Source organism: Doryrhamphus excisus, linkage group LG15 (genome assembly GCF_037039965.1).
Source record: "Doryrhamphus excisus strain RoL-2023G ecotype Guam linkage group LG15, RoL_Dexc_Guam_v1.1, whole genome shotgun sequence".
Classification (NCBI taxonomy): Eukaryota; Metazoa; Chordata; class Actinopteri; order Syngnathiformes; family Syngnathidae; genus Doryrhamphus; species Doryrhamphus excisus.
Window position 1 is genome coordinate 12,722,082 of NC_136371.1, and position 25,780 is coordinate 12,747,861.

Below are 25,780 nucleotides of genomic sequence, written 5' to 3' on the forward strand. Positions count from 1 at the left end.
GCGAATGGTTGGACTTATACGTACGTTGTATTTCTCACCCGACTCACCGGCATTCCTACATGAAGGGTTTTTTTCAATATGACTCCAACAAAAAGCCTACAATTTGCTATTTTTATCACTTATAATTGCAGCACCTTGATACGGACGACCTTGGATTGACAGTACATCCTTGGAGCTCCTGTTGTTATCATTTATACGTATTTGGACTCATTCACTTCATTGTTGTGTCCCGGCAGTCGAACCATGACAGAAATAGTCTGCTGCTCGGCGCCATCCCTGTCCGGCGTCGGCCCGGTCCAGATCAGCGTGAGTGTTGACCGAGCCCAAATCCGGGAGAGCCTCTCCTTCGAGTACATCGATGATCCCACCGTGGTGCGCATCGAGCCCGACTGGAGCATCGCCAGGTAAAGAAAACACACCCGACTTCTCACATCCTCCACCTGTGACGATGCTGCGCTTTCAGTCCTTCTCATTCACGAGGAAAGCCCAAAGAAAACATCGTCTTCTGTTCAAAAAGGACTGAGAAATAGCACCATTTGTCAAGGAGAAGTTCCAGATTTACAGCAGTAAAAAAAGCACACAAGCGCATAGAAAGAGCAAAACAAGGTCATCCAAATCAAGAAGTAATATGCACTACAGCTTTTTTGCATGATTATTACACGGTTATTGTAGAGGAATGAATGGATGGATGAATGAATTAGACCAGGGGTGTCCAAATCGCGACCCCGGGGCCATTTGCGACCTGTGGCTGTTTTTGTATTGGCCCGCAGCACATTCTAAATACATATTGTAACAAGAAGAAAAAACAAAACTGGATCTGCATCAAAACTGGAAAAATCAGCAGTAATGTTCCAGCAATGTAGTATGAGAAAAAAGTTGCAATCTAACAGAAGAATAATGTTGTAATATTATGAGGATAAATAAACTCATTTAAGCAGAATCAAGTCCAAATATGAAAGAAATAACAATTATGTTATGTCATAACATTACAAGAAATAAAGTTTTTGGAAGGTTAGGTTAGGGAAAGTGTATAATCTTGGGAGAATAAATTCCAAATATTTGGCGACTATAGTCATAATTTTGAGGGAAAAAATGGAAAATTGCATAGAAGAAAAAGTCATAATTACAAAAAGAAAATTGTAAAATTAGGTTGATAAAAGAGTTATAATACAAAGTCCCAATATTTTCAGAATAAAGTCGTAATTATGAGATGAAAATCTGGAAATTAGTTTGAGGAAAAATTTGTCATTATACAGGAATAAAGTCCAAATATTTTGGGAATAAAATCATCATTATGAGATGGACATTGAAAAATTAGGTTGGGGTAAAAGTCAAAATATTAAGGGAATGAAGTCATAATATTCTTAGATTATTTAAGAAAAAAAACACAGCAAATATGAGAAAAAGAGTTAATTTCATCCTTATAATCCTTTTTTTCACCTACATTAGACATCTGAGACGCATATGATGATATGGCGTCGCTAATGTCTGCCTTTGGGTTTCCTCAGCGGCCACACCCCCCTGATGGTGACCGGCACGAATCTGGACGTGGTTCAGGAGCCCAGGATCCGGGTCAAGTACGCCGGCAAGGAGTCTGTCAACGTAAGTGTCGTTGTCGCACGCAGCGTGTTATTACCACGCTTGGTTTGCCGCTCTCATTCGCTCCTTTTTCCTCCGGGATCCGCAAAAGACAATCTTCCCCAAGTGGAGCAAAGCGGACCTGAAACTTGGGGAAGAATGCATTTAGCAGCAGTTTGCAGGCCGGGGGACGTTGGAGTGTGAGAGGCGTGTAGGGGGGCGTGTATGATGGGGGTCAAGAGAGCCTCTAATGGCTTTCAATGGAAGATTAAGTGCGGCAGGAAGTCGGTGGTCAGCATAAAAAGACCCCGTTTAATCACAATCCCAGCGCTGGGGAATCGCTACAAATTGCGTTTGAGCCGCGTCCTGGGGGCGCTTTTTTAATTAGGAGGATGGGATTTGCTGGATGGGTGAATAGGAGGAGGTAAGGGACGACGGACGACTCGGAGAAAGTAGGAAAACTACAAGTGTACACTGACAGGATGATTGACAGGTGCTCTACTTGACCAAAAGTGGTAAACACTTCCTGGCTGAAGAAGATAAGAGACTTTTCAAATGGATGAAACGTCAAGAATCACTTGAAATGTCTTTCAGACAGACTGGAAGAACCGGGAAGTAACCGAGATGTCATTTCTACAAGAAACAGACATGGCGAGTTGCACAAAGAGCAATGGATTCAGCAGAATATTTTGAGAAATGTATTATTACCTCGAACTACGCAGAGGTCGTGTTTTTGAGGACGTTTATCTCTTTGTTTGTTTCTATTCAAAATAACTTGAAAAGTTTGGAATGGATTTGGTTGAAATGTTCAGGATTTGTCGGAAATGGGTTGGGGTGATCCCGATCACTGTTGGGATCCAGGAATTTTTGTAAGGATTCTTTAACATTGCGAGATCATTGCGGACCATTTTCGGCATTTGTGTATATAACTCCTCAAAAAAAAGGTCAGCGCATTTGTTCAGGACATTTACCCTTTGCGCTATCATGCGAGGTGTTAACATGCTAATGTTAACATAATAGCAGTTTTTGCTATTCTCATGGGTAGACACATATAGAAACACTTTGGTGTTAGCATGCTAACATTAGCATAGTCGCATTTTTAGACTTTTCGTAGCTATTATTATACGCTATTATGCTAGATCTTAATTAACACGAGTGTACTAGCTAATGTTAGCATGCTAACATTATTATACTAATATTTTTAGCATTTTCAGAGGTAAGCACTTATACAAATCATTTGCGATATTATGCTAGATGTTAGTATTCTAACATGAACATGTTAGCATTCTTAAAGTCATTCAAACCCTTCCGCGGTATGTTTTCATGGTCACGGAATGTAAGTACGTAGCGTGGATCAAATAAATGTAGGACTAATATTTATGCTGCATATAACAATACGGGGGCAACATGGGGCTTGGCCGAGGTCTGTGCTCTCCGAGTGTTTTACTCAGTAAATCAATATAGATTGGGTTTTTTTTAAGGTTTTGAGAAGTTGCCAGACATAACACATTGCACAAAGAGCAATCAATAGCACGCAGCCTTTGTTAAATGTATTATTAAATGAAGTGGAGTCACAACAAAGAGTAATGGATGCAGCAGACATCATCCATATTGTATTATCCAAGTCATATAGATAATATAGATCAATAAGTTGCTAGTGTTAAGACGCATGAAGATCAATGGATTTAAATGATTTACCAAAAATTACAACTTCATCTGTTTTCCTCTTGTTTCTCATAAAAAAATTTATATGACAAAAACATTTTTTTCTTTAGTATTTTACCTCTACGCATTCTTACATTATTACGAATGTATTCTTTAAAAGTTTGACTTTTTTTCTCATCACATCTTTTTTGTCTTAATATTTTGGCTTTATTGTCATAAAAGTACAGCTTTTTTAATGCTGTGATTTTTTAAATTATTTTTAACTTTCTTTTGAAATAAAATAAAATTAAATCTTGTAATATTTGGACTTGTTTCCATAATAATATAACTTTTTCCACTTTGCCTAATTTTCCGAAAATTACTAATCCATTTGGTTATTTTTTGTTTCTTCATGTATTCTTACGAAAATATAACTTTTTATATTTTGACTTTATTGTCAAAATTACCGCTTTTTAAAATGTCAACTTTCCTCTTAATCTTACTTTTTTCTCATAATATTTGACTTAATTCTGTCCAAAATTCCCAATTATTTTGTTTTGTTGTTCTTATAGTATTCCAACTTCAGACAGAACATGTTTTTCCTCATCATTTCAACCATATGCTATTAAAATGTCTTCAGAATATTTCCTCTAATTTTGTGCCACACTTCAGAGCCGTGGTTTAGAAGGCCAGGAGCGTGAAGAGCAATGGATTGGACCTACTACAAGTACTACAAGTGGCTTGCGCATACCGTATTTTCCGGACTGTAAGTCGCAGGAGGCCAAACACGCATAATTAGGCAGAAAAAAATATACATAAGTCGCACTGGAGTACAAGTCGCATTTTTTCAGGTAATTTATTTTGCAAACTACGTGACCAAAACAGACATTATGTCATCTTGAAAGTTCTAACATTAATAAACGAATAGAGAAACGGCTGAATAGATGCAAGATATTCTAACACAATGGTTATTCAGCTACACCAAAAAAACATGAACAGAAAAGGTGTCCAGTGTTTATGGAACATAAACAGTTTTAAGTACAGTAACTGTAGCCTAAAGAACAAAACAAGTGAACCTTTTAATATAATTCATAACAAGCAAAGTCACTCCACATCACGAAATCCGTTGTATTCTTCGTCCTTGGTGTCACTTCTAAATAACTCCGCCAACTCCGGAGAAAGACGAAGAGGAGCGTCCTCTTCTACGTGGATGTCTTCAGACTCAGTTGCAGTTGCAATTATTCCAGCCTTTCTGAATCCAGACAGGATGGTCTCGGTTGCCATTCAATAGCTTGTAGAAATGTTACATGGCGCATCCTCCCGGTTGCTGTGAAGCTATGCTGGCCTCCGTCATCCACCGCAGGTGTCACCCACAGGCGACACAATACTGCCTTAAAGCTCCGGTTTACCGAGATGTCAAGTGGCTGGAGTACTTTTGTTAAACCCCCGGGGATGATTGCAGGTATGGAATCGTTTTGGACTGTGGGGCGATGTGCGCTCGTACGCTGTCCGTCACAAGCATGGCTTTGCGTGTTCTGAAGAAGCCATCGGGGCGTTTGTAAGCCAAAAGTTCCTAATTTCCTGATCCATCCACCCTTTCTCATTCAAGGCTACAACGACATCAGAGGGCGATTGGATTTTTGGCATGGTTTTCAGTTTGAAAATGATAATGGTGTATAGCTCAAATACTACTTTTTCCTAGTGTTTTATTGTTTAGTAGCAAGTTCACGCCTTTTTTCCTAGTACTTTTTCTTAGTGTTTTATTGTTTAGTAGCTAGTTAAAGACTTTTTTCCTAGTACTTTTTCCTAGTGTTTTATTGTTTAGTAGCTAGTTAAAGACTTTTTTCCTAGTACTTTTTCCTAGTGTTTTATTGTTTAGTAGCAATTTCATGGCTTTTTTCCTAGTACTTTTTCCTAGTGTTTTATTGTTTAGTGGCTAGTACACGCCTTTTTTCCTAGTACTTTTTCCTAGTGTTTTATTGTTTAGTAGCTAGTTAAAGCCTTTTTTCCTAGTACTTTTTCCTAGTGTTTTATTGTTTAGTAGCTAGTTAAAGCCTTTTTTCCTAGTACTTTTTCCTAGTGTTTTATTGTTTAGTAGCTAGTTCACAGCTTTTTTCCTAGTACTTTTTCCTAGTGTTTTATTGTTTAGTAGCCAGTTAAAGCCTTTTTTCCTAGTACTTTTTCCTAGTGTTTTATTTTTTAGTAGCCAGTTGAAGCCTTTTTTCCTAGTACTTTTTCCTAGTGTTTTATTGTTTAGTAGCTAGTTCACAGCTTTTTTCCTAGTACTTTTTCCTAGTGTTTTATTGTTTAGTAGCTAGTTCACAGCTTTTTTCCTAGTACTTTTTCCTAGTGTTTTATTGTTTAGTAGCTAGTTCACAGCTTTTTTCCTAGTACTTTTTCCTAGTGTTTTATTGTTTAGTAGCCAGTTAAAGCCTTTTTTCCTAGTACTTTTTCCTAGTGTTTTATTGTTTAGTAGCTAGTTAAAGCCTTTTTTCCTAGTACTTTTTCCTAGTGTTTTATTGTTTAGTAGCTAGTTAAAGCCTTTTTTCCTAGTACTTTTTCCTAGTGTTTTATTTTTTAGTAGCCAGTTGAAGCCTTTTTTCCTAGTACTTTTTCCTAGTGTTTTATTGTTTAGTAGCTAGTTAAAGCCTTTTTTCCTAGTACTTTTTCCTTGTGTTTTATTGTTTAGTAGCTAGTTAAAGCCTTTTTTCCTAGTACTTTTTCCTTGTGTTTTATTGTTTAGTAGCTAGTTAAAGCCTTTTTTCCTAGTACTTTTTCCTAGTGTTTTATTGTTTAGTAGCTAGTTAAAGCCTTTTTTCCTAGTACTTTTTCCTTGTGTTTTATTGTTTAGTAGCTAGTTAAAGCCTTTTTTCCTAGTACTTTTTCCTAGTGTTTTATTGTTTAGTAGCTAGTTAAAGCCTTTTTTCCTAGTACTTTTTCCGAGTGTTTTATTGTTTAGTAGCTAGTTAAAGCCTTTTTTCCGAGTACTTTTTCCTAGTGTTTTATTGTTTGGTAGCCAGTTAAAGGCTTCAGGAAGTTTCCAGACACAAGGATGAACAGACTCTATAATTGATTGCTGTAAAGAAAAGGAGATATAAAAACAAGGCTCTCTCCCATCTGTGGATCCCACTTCTAACACCTAAGCTCCTAAAGTGTCTCGCTCGCTCAGGGCTGAACATCACAATACGACCTGTAGTGTTTATTCCGACAGTAAGGACGTGCTTTTAGTGGCGTATGAAAGCTGACTTAATTGCAAACGTGTCTGTTTCACAATTTAGCAGTGGAGCGTAAACACTTCCTGTGCCACACAAGCGGCACAAAAGAGGCTGGCTCGTTGACGCTGGCAAAGAAGCCGGCAAGGCTGTCTTTATCCAGACACCTCCAGCCTCCCCTCCTTTGTCGCCCAAGGAATGGGAAAAGTACGAGCCGCAGCCTGTCAGACGGCTTCAAATGATCACCTGTCTGCCACTAAATTGCCACGCCGCAACTTTCTCAGTGTGGAAAATGTCTGTGTGAGCACTCGGTGGCGTTTATCGTCATCTCGCTTCAAGCTGAAAGGCTTCTTTCATGAAGATGCCTGAGCTGATCAGAGGTTGTTATTGTATCGCTAATGGTAGGATTGCCATCACCATAATAGATGCTCACTACTTGCACATTACTTCCTCTCATTCATCTTCTATTGTGTGATGAACGCACCGCCGCACGTCTCAATAACAGCGTCACGATTGGCTCGTGGAATTACGGCCTTGTCCACCAGCCGTTCAACAATTCTGTCTTGTCGGAATCTTCAGATATTTAACTCAACATATTTGAGCTGTGGGCGGCACGGCGGTCGAGTGGTTAGCGCGCAGACCTCACAGCTAGGAGACCAGAGTTCAATTCCACCCTCCGGCATCTCTGTGTGGAGTTTGCATGTTCTCCCCGTGCATGCGTGGGTTTTCTCCGGGTACTCCTGTTTCCTCCCCCATTCCAAAAACATGCTAGGTTAATTGGCCACTCCAAATTGTCCATAGGTATGAATGTGAGTGTGAATGGTTGTTTGTCTATATGTGCCCTGTGATTGGCTGGCCACCAGTCCAGGGTGGACCCCGACAGCTGAGATAGGCTCCAGCACCCCCGCGACCCTCGTGAGGAAAAAGCGGTAGGAAATGAATGAATGAATATTTGAGCTGTTACCATAGTGTGGGTGCAAGTTTGCGTTGTTGCACAACACAGCAGCACCAGAACCAGTGTTGTAACGGCTGCACTGCTCAGCCAGCATTGCTATCACAGATGAGCAATAAGTATAACATGCATAAGAAGTATAACGTACATTACTTTCACACCAACAGCTGATTTGACAACCAAACTTGTCATGGATGATGAAGCATAGTCCGCTTCAGCTTTGATGACCGTGAAAGTGTCGCCAATGACGGCAGTCAGTATTTTGTCCCCCCCTTCAAAACGCATTTTTTATTTCCAGGCTGCTGGAATCCAAAAAGGAGCAAGGAAACAGTGATGTGTAAATGGGCCATTTAGGGATTTGATGAGCAAATGTGCTGTTAGGCTGGAGGGCGGGACATGCAATGGCCGTCAATCATCAAGCTTTAGAAAGCCCCGGTGGCATACTGTGTTTGTTTGTCTGCGACACATTGCTGTGCAGCTTTCGGTGTTGGTAAGTTCAAATGAGGTCCACAAATAGAGAAAATAATTGCCAATATGTAATATGGATCAGATCCAGATCAAACTAGGTGTGATGTTCCAACTCTGTGACCCTTAAGTAAGTTTTGCTCAAATCGGGTAACCTCTGACTGTATGACATTGTAAAATGTGCTTCCGACTGCCTGTGGCTGAATACATTAACACCAGCTAACATCGCCGTGATACTGCAGCACAACAAACCACGCACAAGGTCTCTGGCCGGGCGAGATGCAGCTTCATGTGGAGATGTGCGTAGGACGGCGGAGTCTAAGAGTCAGAGGTCAACCGGAGGCTAGGATTGGGTAGCAGGTTGGCAGCTCCTGAGCTGTGTTGTCTTGCTACTCCTACACGGTTTTCCTGCCAAGCGGCACTGGCATGCAGTCCAAACCTAACATCCATCCACACGAGCCAACGTGCCTTGTTCACCAGGCGTGGGTCGAGTCAGCGGGATTTAAAACAAGCCAAATTTTGCCAGTAACACTCAAAGAACATGGATTTATGATCATCATCTTTGCTTAAATATATTATGTAGTTTGTTCTACATTGTTGCATTTGTGGAAAGCTGACGTTAAATTTGCAAAAAGTACATTCATTGTTCACGAACTAGCTGGAACTAGTGACGTACTGGGGGTAATACCACGCAGATAAAGCAGAGTAAACTAAACCTTTTAGAGGTAGATTGTTGTCATTGTCTTGGTTCAGGATATTTTTCATCAGAATAGTCGGTTGTGTTGCTGCTGGATGTTCACGTATCCTGGTGATACTGTAAGTTTGTTTAAGTTCCCAAAAGAGGAAGGTTTAAGACAACACAACGCGAGACAGATGGGTGTCATTTCACGACATAGCATGACTGCTATGCCGGAACACATTTACAAGGATTTTGTGTTTACATTTACATTCCAAAAAGTGTTTACATTTTGTCAGATGTTACTATCTCGCTGTGTTGTTCCCAAGTCACTTAGTTATGCCTTTTGCTTTTTTGGGTGCACTGAAGCCCTCTTCGGACTGCACAGTAGCAAGTGGTTAGTGCGCAGGCCACACAGCTAGGAGACCTGAGTTCGATTCCACCCTCAGCCATCTCTGTGTGGAGTTTGCATGTTCTCCCCGTGCATGCGTGGGTTTTCTCCGGGTACTCCGGTTTCCTCCCACATTCCAAAAACATGCTAGGTTAATTGGCCACTCCAAATTGTCCATAGGTATGAATGTGAGTGGGAATGGTTGTTTGTCCATACTCTGTGCCCTGTGACAGGTCTAGGGTGTACTCTCGCTCGAAGACAGCTGGGATAGACTCCAGCATGCCCGTGAACTTTGTGAGGATAAGGTATGAATGAATGAATGAAGCATTCTTCACAACAATTGAAGTTATTCATAATGTTTGGTTTGGTTTAGGTGCCATCCTCCTGGCAGCAAAATCCCGAACCTGACGTGAGATGGTCCTTTTGCGGCTCTTCTTATACGCAGGAGGAAAGTTCATTGTCATGATAAAGAGGGACTGTGCTCTTAATTTGCTATTCATCTTAGCGCTCCTCAAAACATTGTGGAGTATCGGGTTGTGACCAATCAAGCGATGCAAAGTCGGCATCATAAAAAGGCAGCAGGCTTTGTGAAAATGAATATTTGTGTCATTGTGACCGTAGCATACACGACCAGGTCTTGTTTTTCCAGTAGCCTATTCTTTCAGAATTCTGATGTTATTTCTGAGGGAATTGCTGTTTGTCGCTCGAGATGATGGCGTTAGAAGACATCCAATCGTGGCTTCAGGGGACGACAACAATACAACAACAACGCAATGTCGTGGTCGCCTCATTTCTAGTTCGCTCACAGCCGGGTTTGCTGTGCAAAGGAGAAGCGCCTGTGCACACAAAGCACGTATGGCGTGGACTACACACACCAACCCAGCATCGATCTCCCCCGACGGGTGCTTCGCCACACACACAACAGGTAGAAGGCGTGGTACTCGCTCGCATTCAGCAGCTTTGGTGATATTTGCTTCTAATTAAGTTTCTTCCCCAGAGAAAGCGAGCGAGCAGGCTGGGAATGAAAGCAGATAAAAAACCTCTGTGAGCGGACTCGCTGCTCGGCAATCAATCCTCGCCTCCCCCAGCCTTTCTCGCCGATCCTCCACCTCCTCCACCACCTCCCCCCACCCCCTCTCAAGCCGAGCCAGCGAGGATGGATGGGAGACAGCTCACTCATCTGGGCAAACTGGAGAGAAGTAATAAAAGAGCCGTAGCTCAGCCCGCTAGCAGCCTCCAGCTGCGGAGGAGGCAAAGGAGAGAGCGCCTCCGAGCTTTTGTGGCCGGTGCTTTTTCACCGGAGCACCGGCGGCTGTTTATTTCTCATTTAATGGAGGTGTCCACGCCGATAGAGATTGATTTGATGACGGGCTGTAAATCATTTTCCCTGCAAAGAATGAGGCGTGTAAAGACCAAATATGGGCCTAATGGGCTTCCTCCTTCTTTCTCCGTCGCTCCACATCTCGGAATTGACCGGGATTGACAATGCACACATGTTGTGGTGAAACATTTTTATCTCGGCCAGAGGCGGCTATTTACTCACCAAACTCTTATCAGTGGGAATAGCATTTGTGGCGTTTCTATTGTGCTTTATTCTTGATTTCTATCAATTAAGCAGTGAGGCAAAAAATCCAGTAAAAAATAGAACAGCGTCATATTTTGGTCGCTGTCCTCTCCGCTAATTTGGGTTTTCGCCCCGCGTCCTCTGTGCTCTCCAGGTGTGCAAAGTGTTGAACACCACCAGCATGAGCTGCTCGGCCCCCTCCCTGGTGGAGGACTACCATCCCGGACCGGACACGGTTAAGCACGCCGACGAGTTCGGATTCATCTTCAACAACGTGCAGGCGCTGCTGGTCTACAACAACACCAACCTGCTCTACTACCCCAACCCGTACTTTGAGCCTCTCAGCACCACCGGAGTCCTGGAGCAGAAGCCAGGATCTCCCATCATCCTCAAGGTAGTCTCGAGACTCCGCCGCCAGCTTCCACACGTGAAATAACACATGCTGACTGATCATTTAAAAATACCACCATCATTATGTTAATATATACCGTTATTCATCACAGGCATTCATCACATTTGCTTCATTTTCTTTTGTGTGTGCATGCCAAACAGTGCAGCAGGAGAATATTTTATTGGACAATATGATGGTAATAATTTGTTTTTTTTATGTAATGTGTTTAATTTTTTTAAATGTATAACCAAAAACTGCAATGCAAATTATGTTTTAAAAATGTCATAAAATTCCTTTAAAACATTGTTAAGTATTTAATTGTTGAAATAGCGCCCCCAGCTGTTTATCACTATAAGTTATTTGTCTTAGTGTCCTTCATTTTTCTTTCCACGTGATCATTTCTACAAGTTTTCATACTATACGACTAAATGTGACAATTAAACACAAGTATTCTCCAGAGTGGAGTCCCTCAGGGTTCCTACCTTGAACCCGTCTACTTGTGTTTTCTTTCATTTTGTTAGAATTTGTAGACCTCAGCTGCACACACACTTCCTCATTTTACTGTCCTTTGAGGTCTTACTTTCACTCTGTGGCGTGTTTGATGCTCGCACCTCCTAATTGCGCCCCCCTGGTGTATCCACAGGGCAGAAACCTGCTACCCCCGGCCTCAGGGGGCCTGAAGCTTAACTACACGGTGCTGATTGGAGAGACCCCCTGCTCGGTGACCGTGTCCGAGAGCCAGCTGCTGTGCGAGCCGCCCAACCTCACCGGACAATACAAAGTCATGGTCAGTGTGGACTCGTCAAACTTTTACTTTCCATCTGTCCTCGGGTGTGTGTGTGTGTGGGGGGGGGGGGGTCAAGTGCATTATTCATGCTGTCATCATTGCTCATTCAGCCGAGGGTGAGGGCTTGAAGGGAGAGCCCGGTGTGTGTCAGTCGCCTCGTGCTTGTGTTTATTAATCCTTGTCTTCTGGAGTGTTTGAGGCTGCATGTGCTTGTGCAACAATACATTTATTTGTCCTGCGTTTTCAAACATTTAAACAGGCAAAGCGTAGGCCTTGCCATGGAAAACAAAGCCAGCAGTACCAGAAGTTTGCTAGCGTGCCACAGAAGATAAATGATGATGACAGTGAAGGTATAATATAACGTCTGTAGTGCTGGAGAGTCGTATATCAAGTGTTATAACTTGACCTATAAAAAAAAGTCATACGATGAGCCAGCAGAGATGCATGGCGTGTCCTCCATCCAATTAAAAGCAATGGCAGGTAAAACACAATGTAGTAATATCATTCTATTGCAGTTACATATAATTATAATCACACGCTCCGAGTAGCCGGTGTGCCGCTACAGAGGGCAGGAGAACCGGAGCATAGAGCAGGGGGAGCCACCTGTCGTGGCCCAGCAAGGTGCACTGTAGTCGGACACACGCTCCGAGCAGCTGGTGTGACACCACGGAGGTGTCCGGCCAACCCTTGGCACTTCTCAATCACAGCGGCGCTGGCGTTTCAGGTGGCTGATGGGGATTTTTGTGTGGATTGTGGCACAACGTTATTCCTCTTAAAGTGGGGTCAGGGGAAGAAAAAAGCGCTTGGAGCGCTTGATTTGCTCAGCCCCAAGGTACGAATAATCTCGCCGAATTGGTTGATTTTTTTAAATGATTGTTTATCTGAGCTATTTTTAGTGTTTAGAAAAATGCTCCAGAAGGATGGAGTAAGTTTAAGAACATTCAGGTCTTCATCCTAACATCTCAGCTGTTCCTCCACAGGTCCAGGTGGGCGGCCTCCACGTGTCTCCCGGCACTGTGCACATCATGTCCGACAGCCTGCTCACGCTGCCCGCCATCGTCAGCATCGCCGCCGGCGGGGGGCTGCTCCTCATCATCGTCATCCTTGTCCTCATCGCCTACAAGCGGAAGTCGCGCGAGAACGACCTCACTCTGAAGCGCCTGCAGATGCAAATGGACAACCTGGAGTCACGGGTGGCCCTGGAGTGCAAGGAAGGTACGCAGGCGTGATGGATTCACGCTGGTCCCTTCACGTTGGGGCATTTGCTCACCGTATTAATGATGAAGATGATGAAGACGTCTTACAGTAAACAAATCACTGGTGGTCTGCACGCTTTCAATAATGCAGTGGTAGGATCGTTACATCTAGGCCAGCGTGTCATATACAGTCAACACCACCTACTGCTACACCTGCACCAACACCACACGTACAGTATGTGTATGTACCCCAAATACTACATTTATATACACATACAGTATGTGTATGTACCCCAAATACTACATTTATATACACGTACAGTATGTGTATGTACCCTAAATACTACATTTATATACAAGTTCAGTATGTGTATGTACCCTGCATTCTTTTATATACACACATACAGTATGTGTATGTACCCTAAATACTACTTTTATATACATGCACAGTATGTGTATGTACCCCAAATACTACATCTATATACACGTACAGTATGTGTGTGTATCCTAAATACTACATTTATATACACGTGCAGTATGTGTATGTACCCCAAATACTACATCTATATACACGTACAGTATGTGTGTACCCTAAATACTACTTTTATATACACATGCACAGTATGTGTATGTACCTCAAATACTACATTCATATACACATAGAGTATGTGTATGTACCCTAAATACTACATTTATATACACACATACAGTATGTGTATGTACCCTAAATACTACGTTTATATACACACATACAGTATGTGTATGTACCCTAAATGCTACATTTATATACACACATACAGTATGTTTATGTACCCTAAATACTACATTTATATACAAACGTGCAGTATGTGTATGTAGCCTAAATACTATATTTTTATACACATATAGTATGTGTATGTACCCTAAATACTACTTTTATATACACATGTACTGTATGTGTATTTACTGTAAATACTACATTTACATACACGTGTACAGTATGTGTATGTCTCTAAATACTACTTTTATATGCACACATACAGTATGTGTATGTACGCTAAATACTACATTTACATATGTGTGCACAGTATGTGTATGTACCCTAATTACTACTTTTATATACACATACAGTGTGTGTATGTACCCTAAATACTACTTTTATATACACACGTACAGTATGTGTATGTACGCTGAATACTACATTTACATATGTGTGCACAGTATGTGTATGTACCCTAATTACTACTTTTATATACACATGTACAGTATGTGTATGTACCCTACATACTCCATTTATATACACACATACAGAATGTGTATGTACCCCAAATACTACATTTATATACACACTTATATACACACGTACAGTATGTGTATGTATCCTAAATACTGCATTTATATACGCGCGTACAGTATGTGTAGTTTGTAGTTTTTACTACAAGAATGGACAAAACAAGAGTGATCTGCCGTTCTTTAGTAACTACAGTACTGCAGAAAAAACACTCGTCAAAGATCCTCTATGTGACAGGAGCATACAAGGATCTACTACAAATAAGATGGGTGTCAAAGATCCTTTCTATGACAAGAGTGATCTACTGTTTTTTAACTACTCCAGAAAATCAAAGATCTTCTATATGACAGGAGCGCTTTGCTCTTTTTAAGAATCTACTGCAAAAAATATGTTTGTCAAAGATTATTTGTATGTCAAGAGTGATCTGCTGTTTTTAAGGTTCTATTGCCAAAAATGTTGGTCAAAGACCCTTTATGTCACAGGAGCACACTGTTCCCATCAAAAAAGATGGGAGTCAAGGATCATCTAGTATATGATAGGAGTGAATACGGTATCCTGCAAAAATGCCAGTCAAAGATCCTCTATATGACCAGAGTGATCTGCTGTTTTAAGCATCAACAGTACCACAGAAAACACTAGTCAAAGATGCTCTATGGGACAGAAGCACTGTGAAGTTTTTACAGACCTACAGCAAAATTGATATCTTTTAAAATAAAGTTTATGTGCCAGGAGAGTTCTGCTCTTTCTGATCAAAGATCTTCTATATGACAGATGTACGCTATTAGATATAGTATAGGAATCTTGGTGGGCCAGGTTGGTGTTAGTCTCGGGCAGAGGTTGGGCTGCCAGGGGACGATCCCGGGACTTGAAGAAAGCTTCATCTGCTGAAGTCAGAGTCCAGGAAACTTCTTGACAGGATCAGGATCAGCCTTGGGAAAGAGAAGATTAGCAGAGTGGCGCCTCCGGGACGGATTTAGATGGGCACCTCTTTGCCACAAGGGAACCAGGGCGGGGGCTAAGGCTGCGGTGGGGGGGTTGCGGCTCCTGTGAGAGGTTACCTTCATGGAGTGGAGGGGGCTGGCCAAGGGTGTACAGACAGTCGTCGGGGGCCGGATGGCAGCCAATTAGGCGGCGCTCACCTGCAGCCTCACGCTGAGATGATCCACACACTGCTGGGGCCAATTTGCTGTCTGCCAGATAAAATGGCTGACAATAGAGGTGGGGGTTTGTGTGTTTTTGTCGAATGTGAAATGTGGAGTTTCTCTCAAGTGATGACTACCTTGGGCTTCATCGTAGCTGCTCCAGACAACCCCATGAAGATAAGAAGCGTATTTGCTCCTCAGGGATTAGAAATTGTTCCCTCGTACTGACCTGACATCCTTTTGTTCTTTATTTCGCTCACAAATAAAAATCAAGCCTTCGCTGAGCTGCAGACCGACATCAACGAGCTGACCAGCGACCTGGACAGAGCCGGCATCCCGCATCTGGACTACAGGACCTACGCCATGAGGGTGCTCTTCCCCGGCATCGAGGATCATCCCGTCCTCAGAGAGCTGGAGGTAACCATCTCAGACGCCACCAGCACGGATCACACAACCTGGGCAAAGCATTTGGTGTCCATTTCCTGTACATCCCGGGAACAACTTCTATCCATAGCATCACATTAAGACTGGCTGTTGTTCAAAATCACTAGGATTCTTGCATTGGCAGGCCGTCATGGGTTGGGGAAGATAGGCAGCACACGCCGACTTTGGCCACCGGGATCGTCTTTCTTGTGGACGATCTTTTGACATTTGGCTACTGGATGAGGGCGCCATGCTCCTCAACAGACGTTGGTCAATAATTGATTAAGATCTTCTCAGTTACTCCCCATGAGCGCCATGTCTGCTTGCCTGGAGTGAAACTGGAGAGTATGGGGGGGTAAGGCTTTGGTGCTTCAGGACAGAAAGGAGGGAAAAAAGTCAAGGTCAGGCTGAAAGCTGAAGAGCTGCACCCCAAACTCATTTAGCTCCTCATAGTTGCTATTTATGCACTAGTTAGCTAACATACTCATCTTCCCCTCTTCAGGTGTCTGGAAATGGCCAGCAGAATGTGGAGAAGGCCCTCAAGCTTTTTGGCCAGCTCATCAACAACAAAGTCTTCCTGCTCACCTTCATCCGAACCCTAGAGATGCAGCGCTCCTTCTCCATGAGGGACCGCGGCAACGTGGCCTCGCTCATCATGACCGCCTTGCAGGGACGATTGGAGTATGCCACCGACGTCCTCAAGCACCTGCTCTCCGACCTCATCGATCGCAACCTGGAGAGCAAGAACCACCCCAAGCTGCTGCTGCGCAGGTACGTGTAGGCCAGAACGCCGAAAAGGCCCAGATGCCATGTCTGGGCTCGTGTTTGCTTCGTATTTGATATCGTCAACTTCAGTCATTTTTTTAGTTACTACTTCACCTTATTAGCACCTGGTGACATGATAGTTACAGATCAGCTAAGCTCTTCTTAGGGCCTTTACTTTGAGCTATTACGCCATGTGGTTTTCTGCATTTAGATTTTTAACCTCGTTACCCCTGAAATGTTCTGAAACCAAATCATTCATCCTTTATTTAACCAGATAAAAATCTCTTTTACAAGAGTGACCTGGCCAAGATAGCAGCAGGCATGGAGCGTAAGGCAGAGTGGTAAACAGTGGCTAGCCTTTTTAAAAGATGATTTGATGCATTCATAAAAAGAAGGTCACCATAATCCAGCAAAGGTAAAAAAGTAGCAGAAATTAAATGCTTTCTTGTATAAAATGAGAAGCAAGATTTATTTCTGAAGAAGAAACCGAGTTTTAGCTTCAGTTTACATACCGGATGCTCAATGTGTTGTTTAAAGGACAGTTTTTTGTCAGTAATAACGTATGATGTGACAATTTGAATTTCTTACCCTTTAGTTGTTTTGATGTTAGGGAGCTGAGAGGGTAGCCGTTTTCCATTTGAGAAAACCATAACTTTAGATTTATCTGCATTTAACACCAGCCTAGGCTGTTTTAGATGTGACTGAACAGCATCAAATGTAGACTGGAAGAAGTCAAAGGCTTTGTCAATTGAAGGAGAGGAGCAGTAGATGACTGTATCATCTGCATAAAAATGAAAAGAGGCTTTCAATACATTTTGACAAAGATTGTTCACATAAATAGAAAACAGCAATGGACCTAAAACAGAGTCTTGGGGTATAAAACCAATCAACAGCAGTATCAGAATTTTGGAAAGCCGGTTTAACAAGATGTCAAAGGCCAATCAATTAAAAGCATTGCGCAGAACCTTTTACAATCAAGGGACTCAACGATATCATTACCAACGCTAATGTACTGTGTACATTAATGTACTGTGTTGTTACATGGGAGTATGAAGTATTTGGATGCTGGGTTGCCAGTGTGAGAAAGGCGAATATCATACGTTATCTTCCACTTAGTCGGGATGATGAATGGTAGACTGAGAGGGCTCGGTTGTGAAGTCACTAACATCTCTGGCTCCAGTTCTATTCCAGTCAAACGGTCAAATCTTTGTTCTAGTTTGTCTCAAAGAGAAATTTTTGAATGAGCCAGTATGGTGTGTTCACTTCAAAGATTTGGGGAACATTTCAAGCAATTTTGTCACCCTGTTATTGGTCAACTTTGACCAAGGCGATATCCTTAATGTCAAGGTCAGTCACCCCCCAAAAGTTAGTCATTGGTGTGGCTATCTACCAGCTAGTAGATGTGCACCAAGTTTGAAGATGATTGGATGAAGAAATGCAAAAAAAATCATTTTATATGTATGTTGTGTTTGACATTACTGTACCGTTGACCTTTGACCCAGTCCTTTATGCTTTGACACGGGAAACCGGTTAAAAACAACAAAGCTGCGTAGCAAGTGCTGATATGTGAGTGCGAGAGAAGGAAAAGCAAATACGTAGCATACGTACATAAAGCGGCATATCATGCCTTCTCCTAGGCTATGGCAAGATAATGAATGGCAGTCTGACAGGGCCTACTTATTTGCTTGAAAGGACACAAATATATTTCATATGCTCAGAAAAGACTGCAACTGATGGACCTCAAGCTGGCGACGCGGTCGCTTAAATTCTTGCATTCTGTCGTCTTGCGCCGCATCGCTCTCAATGTCAGCTTCGCTTATCCTCCAGGCTTCAGCGCCTTATGAAACATTCACAAGCGCTTCCACTTCTGGTCTCCGGTGCATATTGGTTTTTTTCTTTTTCCGGGGGAAGCGCTGGGTTTTTTTTTTTGTTTGTTAAAACTTTAAACAGCTACGAGATCCTTGCCTCTATGTCTCTTCCGCACTTTGGTGGCCCTGAAGGTTCTGGAAGTGGTCTGATGCAAGCAAACGTCCTTGAAGGTACAGATCCCGTAGAGTATTTCGTTTACATGACTAATGAGCAGGGAGAGTCCGGGTTAACACTGCAAAAAAACACACTGCATAATATGCATGCAAAAAGGGTCATATCCAAACCATATTAGATAGAACATATAGAGCCACTATTTTAGAAGCTTGTCTAACTCTTGTTTGCCTTTATCCTGTGATTTGTGTCTGAGAGGCCAGTGTGCGGTCATCAATCAAAGATTTGTAGGCTGGGGATGAAACAGTGTACGGTTTATCGATAAATCATGTACAGTTTTGGTTCTGGTACCATTACAAATGTCAGGCTTGGCCGCGTGGTGCGGAAGTCGGATCCCAGGATGCAGGACACAGCAGGCTCAGGTAAGGTTTTATGGCTTTAATAGTCCAGTCGAGTAGGTACACATAACTAAAGACGACGGAGCACCAAAAGAGGGGGCTCCGTGACTGAGTGCAAACAGGCACAGCACAAATCACCACGAGGGAAAGAAAACAGTCTGAGAAGCGTGCGGGCTACCGGACGGGTAGGAGGGTGCGTGGCAGAGACGTGAACAGCGCTGAATGGCACAGGAGCAAGGGCTACAGCTAGGAGCTGGTCTGTCACGTCCACGAAGGAATAATCCAGCACCCTCCTGCCGCAGCTCAGTGCCTTAAGACGGAGACCGGAAATTAGGACGATTGGCAACAGCTGCGCCCGTCAGGTAGCTCCGCCCAACTCAAAGGAGGTTCACATCTGCAGAAGCACAAAGAGAGCCGTAAAAGTCCAAATAACCACAAAACCCGGACGTACCCCCAAACAGCACTCAGAATAAAAGAACATGTCACTGCGCAGCGTGACAGTATCCCCCCCTCCCAATTCAACGAGTGGTCCTAGGTGGACAACCTGGCTTGTCTGGGAACTTGCGGTAAAAATCAGATAGGAGGGTAGGGTCGAGGATAAGTGACCGGGAGACCCATGAGCGGTCCTCAGGACCGTAACCCTCCCAGTCCACGAGGTACTGCACACCCCTGCCCCGTCTCCTGGCATCCAGGATAGACCTGGCTGTAAAGGCTGGGTGTCCGTCCACCATGCGAGGAGGGGGAGGAGGCACTGGCGGTGGGTTAAGCTCGCTAGGAGTCACCGGTTTCAGGCGGGACACGTGGAACACCGGGTAGGTCTTGAGTGATGTGGGGAGCTTGAGTCTGGCGGAAGCAGGGTTGACCATACGAACCACCTTGTATGGTCCCACAAACCTGGGGGCCAACTTCTTCGACTCCACGGACAGGGGAAGGTCCCGAGACGACAGCCAGACGCTCTGCCCAGGCTGATAGTCAGGTGCAGGCCTCCGATGGCGATCCGCCAGCCTTTGGTTGCGTTTGGCGGTCCGGGATAACGCCGCCCGTGTGTCCCGCCACACCCGATGGACTCGACGGAGCAACGAGGCCACTGAGGTGACAGATGATCTGGACTCCTGGGGGGGGAACAGTGGAGGCTGGAAGCCGTGGACCACATGAAAAGGAGAGAGGCCAGTGGAGGAGCACACCAGGGTGTTGTGGGCGTATTCTACCCACGGGAGATCCCGAGACCAGGACGTGGGGTGTTGGTGGCACACACACCTCAAAGCTGACTCCAGGTCTTGGTTTGCCCGCTCCGTCTGCCCGTTGGACTGGGGGTGATAACCAGAGGAGAGGCTGACCGAGGCTCCCAAAGACTTGCAAAAAGCCCTCCAGACCGCTGAGACAAACTGGGGACCTCTGTCGGACACCACATCGACTGGAATGCCATGGGGGCGGACCACATGTTGTACTAGGAGCCTAGCTGTCTCCAGGGCGGAGGGGATTCTGCGGAGGGGAACAAAGTGAGCAGACTTAGAAAACCTATCCACAATGGTAAGAACGGCCGTGAAACCCCTCGAAGCGGGTAAACCCGTCACAAAGTCCAAGGCAATATGCGACCAGGGGCGAGAGGGGATGGGGAGCGGGTGGAGCAGGCCTGCCGGTGGCTGGTTGGACGTCTTGCTTCTGGCACAGGTGGTGCAGGCAGCAACGAAAATCTTTGTGTCGGCGTGGAGGGAAGGCCACCAAAAGCGCTGGGCCAGGAGGAAGGCTGTGCGTCTGGCTCCAGGGTGACAGGCGATCTTAGAGCAGTGGCCCCAGGTCAAGACCTCCGACCGCAGGGACCGTGGGACGAACAGTCGGCCTGGAGGGCAGCCCGCTGGAAGAGGGGTGTCCCCGCTGGCCTCAGCCACTCTCTTCTCGATCTCCCACTGGAGTCCGCCCACGATGCAGGACTGGGGAAGGATGGCATCCGGTGCTGGGTCCTCCGCTTGTGGTGCATACATACGGGAGAGTGCATCTGGTTTGCCGTTTAGGGAACCTGGGCGATAAGTCAGAGTGAATCTGAAGCGAGTGAGGAAAAGAGCCCACCGGGCCTGGCGGGGGTTAAGGCGCTGGGCAGAGCGGATGTATGAAAGATTTCTGTGGTCCGTGTAGATGATGAATGGATGCGCGGCGCCCTCCAACCAGTGCCTCCACTCCTGCAGGGCGAGGACCACCGCCAACAGCTCACGATTGCCAACATCATAATTGCGTTCAGCGGGCGATAGACGCCTAGAGAAAAAGGCGCAGGGGTGCAGCCTCTGGTCAGAGCTGGAGCGCTGAGAGAGCACGGCCCCTACGCCAGTATCAGACGCATCCACCTCAACGAAAAACGGGAAAGAAGGATTAGGGTGAACCAGAACAGGTGCAGAAGTGAAACAGGACTTGAGGCGCCGAAAAGCCGAATCGGCCCCCGGTGACCAGGAAAACGGAACCTTGGCAGATGTAAGCTTGTTCAGAGGGTCGGCTACTTTACTAAAGTTGCGAATAAAGCGCCGGTAAAAGTTGGCGAAACCCAAAAACCTCTGTAACAGCTTCCTAGATGTAGGAGTGGGCCAGTCAACCACAGCCTGGATCTTGGCAGGGTCCGGTTTCAGTTGCCCCTTCTCCACGATAAACCCCAGAAAAGGAACCGATGGTGAATGAAACGTGCACTTTTGAGGCTTGACAAACAAACGGTTCTCCAAAAGCCTCTGGAGGACAAGGTGAACGTGCTGCAGGTGTTGTTTGGTGGACGAGGAGTAAATAAGAATGTCGTCAAGGTAAACAAAAACAAAGCGGCCTATCATGTCGCGTAAGACATCATTGATGAGGCATTGGAAAACTGCCGGGGCGTTAGTAAGACCAAAAGGCATAACACAGTATTCAAAATGCCCTAATGGCGTGTTAAAGGCAGTCTTCCATTCATCCCCCTTCCGAATACGGATGAGGTGGTAGGCACTACGAAGGTCCAACTTGGTGAAAATGGTGGCAGTGTGAAGTGGGGTGAAGGCAGAATCAAGGAGAGGAAGAGGGTATTTATTTTTTACTGTGATGGCATTGAGTGCCCTAAAGTCGATACATGGGCGCAAGGAACCGTCCTTCTTCTGGACAAAAAAGAACCCCGCTGCCAAGGGGGAGGAGGACGGCCGGATATGCCCAGCAGCGAGGGAAGTGGAGATGTACTCCTCGAGAGCCTTCTGTTCCGGTTTGGAGATGTTGTATAGTCGGGAGGAAGGAAGCGGCGCCCCGGGCAATAAGTCTATGGCACAATCGTAGGGGCGGTGGGGGGGAAGAGACATCGCACGATCTTTACAGAAGACTTCTCTAAAGGTGTGATATTCCTCCGGAACCAGAGAGAGGTCAGGCGAGACAGGAGAAGGGTTCAAAGGACAGAGCAGAGGAGAGGCGGAGCGGAGACAATTAGCATGGCAGAATGAACTCCAGTTGACTATTTTGAAAGTGGACCAATCAATGTAAGGACTGTGACGGTGCAACCAAGGGAGACCCAGAACTACAGGGGCGGAGCGTGAGGGGATAACAAAAAAACAAATGGACTCCCGGTGGTTGCCAGACAGCAGGAGAGAGACCTGGCGTGTCTGGTGCGTGATGCTAGCCAAGTGACCCCCATCCAAAGAACGCACATTTTTGCATCTCTCAACTAACACAGTAGGGATGTTAAGTTCCTTTACCAAGCCACTGTCTATAAAGTTCTCGTCAGCGCCCGAGTCGACAAGGGCGGAGATAGCGAGGTGCCCCTCCCCTCCCCAAGACAACGTACCTTCCACTTGCAGTCGACCCGCGGAAGCAGTGGGGGAGGGAGGGGGGGATTGTCCGTCCATCGTTGAACTCTTGGTGGGAGGCGAACGTCGAACAGCTGGCCGACTGGAGCAGCGGGAGACAGGATGGTCCGCAGCGCCGCAGTAGCGGCAGAGACGAAGACGCCGACGGCGAAGTCTTTCCGCGGCAGATATCCGGTTGGCTCCCAGCTGCATAGGAATCGCCTCCCCAAGGCTCTCGGTGGGGAGAGCGATCGACGGTGGAGGCGGAAGCGCCAGAGTTTCGTGAGGGAGGGAGAGTAGCTGGGGGCGTTCCCCACCACGCTGACGGCTGCGCTCCCGCAGACGGTTGTCCATTCTAATGGCGAGGGAGACGAGCTCTTCGAAGGAACGGGTCTCGTCCCGAGCTGCCAATTCGTCCAGCAGACGGGAACTAAGGCTGGCCAAGAAGACGCACCGTAAGGCTTTCTCGCCCCAGCCGCTCTCCACTGCGAGAATGCGAAAGGAGATTGAATGGTCCGCCACAGAGTTCGTGCCTTGGCGCAAGGCCAGGAGGCGCAGTCCTGCTTCGAGTTCTCTGACCGGGTGGTCGAACACATTCTTCAGCTCCTCGACGAACAAGGGTAGGCTGGAAAGGAGTTCCGGCTTGTTCTCGCTCACCACCATGGCCCATTTGGCGGCGCGTCCGGTCAGTAGCCCAATTATATACGCCACCTTGGCAGCGTCCGTGGCGTAGGTTTGCCCTTGCTGACGAAACACGAGGAGGCACTGGTGGAGGAATAGTCTGCACTCGCCAAAATTTCCCTCATACCTGGGAGGGTGAGGGATATTGGGCTCCCGTGGGACTAGTTGGAGCGCCGACGCTGTAGTGGCTGGTGTCGGGACGGCGTCCAAGGGGGCGGCCACAGGCATGCCAGTCATGCGGGCATGCATGTCGCGGACCAACGTGGAAAGGTCCTGTAATATCCGCTCATGATCTCCAATCATCTGCCCCTGGGCCTTGAGGGCGAACTCGAGCTGCGGGTGTTCCGCGGGATCCATGGCATTGGCTGGATTATTCTGTCAGGCTTGGCCGCGTGGTGCGGAAGTCGGATCCCAGGATGCAGGACACAGCAGGCTCAGGTAAGGTTTTATGGCTTTAATAGTCCAGTCGAGTAGGTACACATAACTAAAGACGACGGAGCACCAAAAGAGGGGGCTCCGTGACTGAGTGCAAACAGGCACAGCACAAATCACCACGAGGGAAAGAAAACAGTCTGAGAAGCGTGCGGGCTACCGGACGGGTAGGAGGGTGCGTGGCAGAGACGTGAACAGCGCTGAATGGCACAGGAGCAAGGGCTACAGCTAGGAGCTGGTCTGTCACGTCCACGAAGGAATAATCCAGCACCCTCCTGCCGCAGCTCAGTGCCTTAAGACGGAGACCGGAAATTAGGACGATTGGCAACAGCTGCGCCCGTCAGGTAGCTCCGCCCAACTCAAAGGAGGTTCACATCTGCAGAAGCACAAAGAGAGCCGTAAAAGTCCAAATAACCACAAAACCCGGACGTACCCCCAAACAGCACTCAGAATAAAAGAACATGTCACTGCGCAGCGTGACAACAAAATGTCATTAGCATACTTACTGTTTCACCATGATGGTTGTCTGAGAGTCCAGTGCGCGATCAAAAATATTTTAGCTAGCGATGAAACGACATGCGGTTTATGGATAAACTCAATTACAATTTCAGACAGTTGTCGTACCATTTCGTAATGTCATTAACGTATTAGCGTTTTCACCGTTATACCGTGATTAGTGTCTGAAGGTTCGGTGTGCAATCAAAAACATGTTTGCTTGGAGATCAAACGGTGAAACATCAAACATCCAAAATGAAATCATCATCCTGAGGTGTGCAAGCGAAAGTTGTTAGCTGAAACGATATGGGGTTTAACGATAAACCGTGATAAACTTTCAGACTTTTATTGTACCCTTTCAAAATGGAATTATCATAATTGCCGTACTTACCGTTATACTGTAATTAGCATCTGAGAGTCCAGTTAGCAGGCCAAATTTCAGATGGTTTTTGTGCCCATTCAAAATCCAATCATTGTCGTTACCATTATACTGGATTTAGCAGTGGAGAGTCCTCAGTCGTGCGACTGAAAGTTGTTAGCTTGGGGTGAAACGATATGCAGTTTTTCGTTTACCCGTTGTTGTACCCTTTCAAAACTTCATTCGTTCATTCATTTTCTACCGCTTTTCCTCATGAGGGTCGCGGGGGGTGCTGGAGCCTATCCCAGCTGTCCTCGGGTGAGAGGCGGGGTACACCCTGTACTGGTCGCCAGCCAATCACAGGGCACATATAGACAAACAACCATTCACACTCACATTCATACCTATGGTATATTTGGAGTGTTTTTGGAATGTGGGAGGAAACCGGAGTAACCGGAAAAAACCCACGCATGCACGGGGAGAACATGCAAACTCCACACAGAGATGGCCGAAGGTGGAAATTGAACCCTGGTCTCCTAGCTGTGAGGTCTGTGCGCTAACCACTGGACCGCCGTGCCGCCCTTTCAAAACTTAATTATGGTCATTTCCGTAAGTACTGTGAGGCTGTAAGTAGTGTCCAGTCCGCGGTCAAAACGTCAGCGATTAGTTAAGTCGGTTAGTCGGCGATGAAGCGGTTCATTCATGTGAACTGTTTTACAATCCCAGACTGTTATTGTACTGTTTTTTCATGTCAATAGCGTACTTACCATCATACCGGGATTTGTGTCTGAAAGTTTGGTACGCAATCAAAAACATGAAACAGTGGTCAAATGTCATACGGTTAATATACCCTTGTAATTATCATGTAATTATCATACTGACCATTATTTGGTGCCTGAGTTCAAAAGAATCAAGTGTTCCAAAACACGTTGGACATTTTATCCATACGCTGTGAAAACATTTCAGACGATTCGCCATCTTTTTTGAAATCTAATCACTGTAGTTACCATGGTTATCGTCTGACAGTTTGCTATGCAATCCTAATGTGTTAGCTAGCAAAAAAAACAGTATTCGGTTCATCGATTAACCACTATACAATTTCAGACGGTTCTCTTATCCATCCGTCATAATTATGGTACCGCCAGGCTGTGAGTTGTGTCTGAGTCCGGTGCACCATCAAAGCGTGTTGGCTCGGGATCAC

The 25,780-nt window shown here is 45.4% G+C and overlaps 1 protein-coding gene across 2 annotated transcripts in view; it reads left to right on the forward strand.

Annotated features, from left to right (window-relative positions):
* LOC131104841 (plexin-A2-like) overlaps positions 1-25,780 on the forward strand; it is a 183,470-nt gene that overhangs the window by 135,395 nt on the left and 22,295 nt on the right. For both annotated transcript variants that reach the window (XM_058052404.2, XM_058052407.2), the window contains exons 16-22: positions 237-404; positions 1,509-1,602; positions 10,637-10,876; positions 11,517-11,660; positions 12,641-12,875; positions 15,543-15,685; positions 16,194-16,462. In XM_058052404.2, the coding sequence (XP_057908387.2) occupies positions 237-404; positions 1,509-1,602; positions 10,637-10,876; positions 11,517-11,660; positions 12,641-12,875; positions 15,543-15,685; positions 16,194-16,462 (1,293 nt within the window). The remainder of the gene's footprint in view (positions 1-236; positions 405-1,508; positions 1,603-10,636; positions 10,877-11,516; positions 11,661-12,640; positions 12,876-15,542; positions 15,686-16,193; positions 16,463-25,780) is intronic.